Source organism: Tupaia chinensis, unplaced genomic scaffold (genome assembly GCF_000334495.1).
Source record: "Tupaia chinensis unplaced genomic scaffold, TupChi_1.0 Scaffold138464_1, whole genome shotgun sequence".
NCBI lineage: Eukaryota > Metazoa > Chordata > Mammalia > Scandentia > Tupaiidae > Tupaia > Tupaia belangeri.
This window is the reverse complement of record NW_006198360.1, coordinates 4,820-9,986: the sequence shown is the minus strand read 5'-3', so window position 1 is coordinate 9,986 and position 5,167 is coordinate 4,820. Positions and strand designations below refer to the sequence as shown.

The 5,167-nt window shown below is 59.1% G+C and overlaps 2 protein-coding genes across 4 annotated transcripts in view; one reads left to right on the top strand and one right to left on the bottom strand.

The window, feature by feature from the left end:
* Positions 1-875, top strand: part of TMEM52 (transmembrane protein 52) — a 2,132-nt gene extending 1,257 nt beyond the window's left edge. For all 3 annotated transcript variants that reach the window (XM_006161357.3, XM_006161356.2, XM_006161355.2), the window contains 2 exons: positions 40-218; positions 316-875. In XM_006161357.3, coding sequence (XP_006161419.1) covers positions 40-218; positions 316-584 — 448 coding nt within the window. In that variant the 3' untranslated portion in view covers positions 585-875. The remainder of the gene's footprint in view (positions 1-39; positions 219-315) is intronic.
* A 305-nt stretch (positions 876-1,180) lies between these two features.
* CALML6 (calmodulin like 6) lies at positions 1,181-4,820 on the bottom strand. Its single transcript, XM_006161363.1, has 6 exons — positions 4,815-4,820; positions 4,297-4,359; positions 1,832-2,006; positions 1,594-1,738; positions 1,412-1,512; positions 1,181-1,343 (listed from the first exon to the last, which is right to left on the bottom strand). Exons 1-6 carry the CDS (start codon positions 4,818-4,820, stop codon positions 1,297-1,299), a joined length of 537 nt encoding a protein of 178 aa, XP_006161425.1. The 3' UTR covers positions 1,181-1,296.
* Positions 4,821-5,167: the final 347 nt, after the last annotated feature.

Below are 5,167 nucleotides of genomic sequence, written 5' to 3'. Positions count from 1 at the left end.
AGGATCAATCCAGCGGTATGGCCTTCCTCCCCTACCCAGCCTCATCCTGCTCGCTGTTCTGCTGCTGCTGCTGTGCGGGGTCACAGCCAGTTGTGTCCGGTTCTGCTGCCTCCGGAAGCAGGCTCATACCCAGCCACATCTGCCACCAGCAGGGCAACCCTGTGACCTGACAGTCATCCCTGTGGACAGTGACAGCCCTGTGCACAGCACTGTGACCTGTAAGCTCCTGGGGGCCCACCTGTCAGGGTGTGGAGGGAGGAAAAGGGGATGGATGGATGCCAAGCCCATCTCCACAAACACGCCGGTTCCCTACAGCCTACAGCTCTGTGCAGTACCCACTGGGCATGCAGCTGCCCCTGCCCTTTGGGGAGCTGGACCTGGACTCCATGGCCCCTCCTGCCTACAGCCTGTATATCCCTGAGCTGCCACCCTCCTATGATGAGGCCATCAAGATGGCCAAACCCAGAGAAGAGCAGTCGGAGCCTTCCCAGAAGCCCAGCCCTCCACCTGGGCCTTCAGGCCTAGAGACCACCCCAGGGCCCCAGGAGCCCAACACCCCTGGCTGTAGCCCTGGTACCCCTTGAGGGGTTGGGACAACTCTGCTGGAGCCATCAGACCAGTGTTTGGAGTACTGGCACTTGGAGCCAGAGGTCCCTAGCCCACCTCACCATCCTTCCCCTGGGAAGGCCAGCCATCCAGCACATTGCTGCAGCCCCGGCCTCGTTGCTATGTAACGCCGGCCAGCCCCCAGGCAGGCTGCTGCTTTCAGTCCCAGTTCCTGGCCCGGCCACATCAGGCACTCAGCCTGGAGAAGGCCCACAGGCCTGAGCCTCAGGAGCTCAGAGCCAGCTGTGACATCCACAGCTTTTTTGGAGAGAGAATAAAATTTGTATCTAAGTGGTGTCCATTTTTATGGGAAAGGCTCTGGGCTCTGGGAGGGGCCCTTGGCCAATCACTCCCAGTGTAGGCAAACAGGGCAAGCATGTTGTTCCCAACTTGTGCCCAGTCTGGCCTTTGGCTGCTCAGAACTGGCCAGTGGGTGGTGTCAAGTGTCATAGCAGAAGTGACCAGGGCTATGTGCCCATGACTGGCCCAGGAAAACCCTTCTCTTCTCCCAGCCCACATTTTCACCCTCCTTCATCTCCATGCTGGAGACAATGAAGCACACAGGAGTCAGGCCAGAGCATTTATTTGTCACAGAGCAGGAGGCAGAAGGTGTTGGGGAGGGCAGCAGGGCAAGCAGCAGCGGGCAGCGGCCCTCTGCCGGCAGGCCTCCCATGGCAATAGCAGGTGCTCCTACTGGACCAGCTTGAAGGACTCTCCGGTCATCATGGCCACGAACTCTGAAGGCAGGAGAGCAGGTCAGCAGTCTGCCACAGCTGCCCAGCTCCCAGGCCCATCCTCCACTCACCCTCATAGTCGATGGTCCCATCCCCATCCTTGTCGGCCTCCTTCATCATCTGCTCGGCCTCCACCTCATTGAGGGGCTCACCAGCATTCATGAGCACGTACCTGCCAGATCCTCACACTGAGCCACTCAGTCACCCCCCTCCCATCCCCATGCCCGCCCCACCACCCAGTCCCAGCCCCTACTTAAGCGTGTTCCAGTCAATGTAGCCTTTGCCCTCCTTGTCAAAGACACGGAAAGCCGCCCTAAGCTCGCCCTCCTGGTTCTGGGCCTTCTCATGGTAAATCCCCATCAGTGCCAGAAAGCCGTCGCAGTTGAAGAACCCTTTGTCTGCAAGGAGCGAAGTCAGGGCTCACGGGGAGGGTTGGGTCCCCACCCCCTTCCCTGCGCATCACACAGGTGCCCCGCAACCAGCCAGCTCACTGTCTCTGTCCACGTCCTTGGCCATCGAAGCCAGCTCACTCTTGGTGGGGTTGATGCCCAGCAGGCTCATGAGCCGCTCCAGCTCGCCAGTCTTCACCTCCCCGTTGCCCTCTTCGTCGAACATCTCAAAGACTCCCTTGTACTCCTTGATCTGCTCAGGTGAAAGGCGCTCTGTCTGCGGGGCACATGTACCAGCCTCACCAGGGGCTTCCTTTGCCCCCCTGTTTGGAAGAGGGTTGGGTGTCCCCCTGCCTGTCCACCCACTTGGCAATCTTTCAGGCCCCCAGCCCAGAGCAGGTTTCAGGGTAGGGTAACACATAGTGGGTTTCCAGGGTGAGCAGGGCTCTGCCAGGCAGTTTAAAGAAGCAGGACAAGTGAGGCAGGGGCCAGGTGCATAGGAACTAGGACACGGTCCAGCATATGAGGGGACAGCAAGAGCTGCAAGGTTAGCTGGGCCAGGTCCAGGCCCTGCGGCCAAGACAATGGAGCATGGGAGACCAGTTCCAAAACAGGACCAGTGTGGAGTGTGGCCCGGTCTTGCTGTATTCCAGGGAGAGGGTCCAGCACCTGGCCACCCTCACCTGGTACCACCACAGCAGCGGTATACCATGGACCAGCTTTCAGAAAAGGCTGCCCCATCCTGGCCCTGGGACAAGGGCAATGTTATGGTACAGAGAGCCTGACCTTGATCCCCTCCAACCCAGGCTTCCAGAGAGGCCCTCACGCCCCCAAACACTGGATCAAGCTGATCCCTTTGCCTGGAAGCCCTGCCCTGGCTTCTCCCCCACCAGCCAGCCCACCAGAGGCTCTACGAGGTACTTGAGAAGCCTTACCATGTCTGTGCCTGCTGAGAGGAGACTGAGGGTGGCAGCAGCGGGTCTGCTGTTAGCGGAGCACAAGGGGCAGTGGCAGCAGCTGAGTTTTAGCTGGGCCCAGCTGCCTGGGGTCCCCAGGGTCCAGATTCCAAGAGCCTTTTATGGATGGGAAATCCTGCCCGCCCTAATTTGGGCCAGGCTCAGCCCTCCCCAAAGGGCATCCTCCTGCCTCTCCTCTCCTGGGCATCCCTTCACTCTGAAGGTGGGCACCAAGGACCAGGAGAGAGGGCAGGAAAGGGGCTGACAGTATGAGTGAACAAGCCGATCACACTGTTCCCCATCACTGTTCCCACTGTACCATGCCAACTTGCAGATCTACCTACCAAAGGGACTAGCCCTCCCTGCTGTGTGCCATGGGACCCTCACCACAGGCTTCCCACACTCATGTGTGTGATTTCTTGTTGAAGGCCCACCCAGGCCAGCTGCCATTCAATGACCAGAGCCTGGCTGCCCTCCCACCCCATGGACCCCATGCCAGCATTTTGCAAACACTCTCTAAAAACACGTTGGATGAACAGATGCATTAGGGACCCCAGCCACCCTGCACAAAGGGATTGAGGGCCCACAGCTCAAGAAGGAGAGAGCTAGACATGGGCAGGGGGTGAGGGGACCAGGGCAGACAGGACGCAGGGGCCAGGCTGCCCACTAGTAGGCTGGGCTAGGTTGTTTGTGGGCAGTCAGGGGCTATTCTAGGGCTTCTAGGGAAACCTGACCCTCCTTGCACTCAGAACAGTGAAGCTGGTTCCCAGGGGAGTCTTGTGCCCAGGCTGGTCAGTGGTGAGGCCCATGATGGCCCACACACCCTCTGCGCACACGCCTGCGCACGTGTGCACTTCCTTCAGACTCGCAGCCACCCCTCCCTCTCTGGGTCTACTTAACCACCAGGCCGCCGTGCTGGCTCCCAAAACCACGCTCTGGTCCTTCCTGCCCCCATCCAGGCCATGGGCATTAGACCTACCAACAGGAGGGGTGCTCAGGGGCTCAGAGGTTTGTGGCTGGTCTGGGCTCTCAGAGGCTCCATCACCCATTGTCAAGGATGGTCACGAATGGGCCCCTACGTTGTTATCCTCACTCCTATGCATGGCCTCAGGGTCACACACCACACACCTGCCCCCCCCCAACCCGCCTCTGACAGCCTGATGAGTCTGAGCAGGTGGGGCACTCAGTGTCTGCCAGCTGACCTCTGCCTGCCATAATATCTGAAACCTCAAGATGTTTCCCTCTGAGGCCCAGGTCAGCTGCTGAGGCTGCAAGATTTGTGCTGACAGGGACAGGACAGCTCCAGTGGGCACCAGGCCAGTGGGTCCAAGGGGCACCTCTACCCTGGGTATCTCCTGGCTGCGCTCTGGGTGGGGGCTGGTGGAGGAGCCAGCTCTGGTTTGGTCGGGTGGAAGGCGACCCTGTACCTTCATCCTGGCTGCTTGATGGCTTCCCCCTGGGTGGTGTAGGAGCTATCCATGCACTGAATACATTCCCCAAGAGCAAAGGATGGGGAGTCATGGAGCTCAGACCAGGGCCCACCCTGGGTTACAAAAGCAGAGAGGACTGTTGGCCTCATGGCCCTGGACAAACCCATCCGATCCCTCTCACCTGGCTGTTGCTCACAGGATTCGCTTCCTGCTTCCCCAGAGCTCTACCTCCTGACACTCCCAGCTACATTACCAGAGATTCAGACATCCTGGCGACCTCACAATTTAAACTCAAAGCTGTGAGCCCTGTAGCCCTGTGCGTTATAGCAGAGCCACCCCACGCCCTCTCCCCATGCCCCATCCTGAGGCTCCAAAGATGGGCAAGGGTAGCATGTGGCCACAACCACCAACAACCATTCTCTCTGAATGTCCTTCTACCCTGGACCCCAAGAAAAGCCCATGTCCCAAGTCCTTGCCCTCTATCCCTCTGTCTTCGTGCAACACCTGTGAGTAATAAAATCCTTATTTTGGGGACCAGCAGATGATGTAATGATTATGTCCGGACAGGACAGCTCCAGTGGGCACCAGGCCAGTGGGTCCAAGGGGCACCTCTACCCTGGGTATCTCCTGGCTGCGCTCTGGGTGGGGGCTGGTGGAGGAGCCAGCTCTGGTTTGGTCGGGTGGAAGGCGACCCTGTACCTTCATCCTGGCTGCTTGATGGCTTCCCCCTGGGTGGTGTAGGAGCTATCCATGCACTGAATACATTCCCCAAGAGCAAAGGATGGGGAGTCATGGAGCTCAGACCAGGGCCCACCCTGGGTTACAAAAGCAGAGAGGACTGTTGGCCTCATGGCCCTGGACAAACCCATCCGATCCCTCTCACCTGGCTGTTGCTCACAGGATTCGCTTCCTGCTTCCCCAGAGCTCTACCTCCTGACACTCCCAGCTACATTACCAGAGATTCAGACATCCTGGCGACCTCACAATTTAAACTCAAAGCTGTGAGCCCTGTAGCCCTGTGCGTTATAGCAGAGCCACCCCACGCCCTCTCC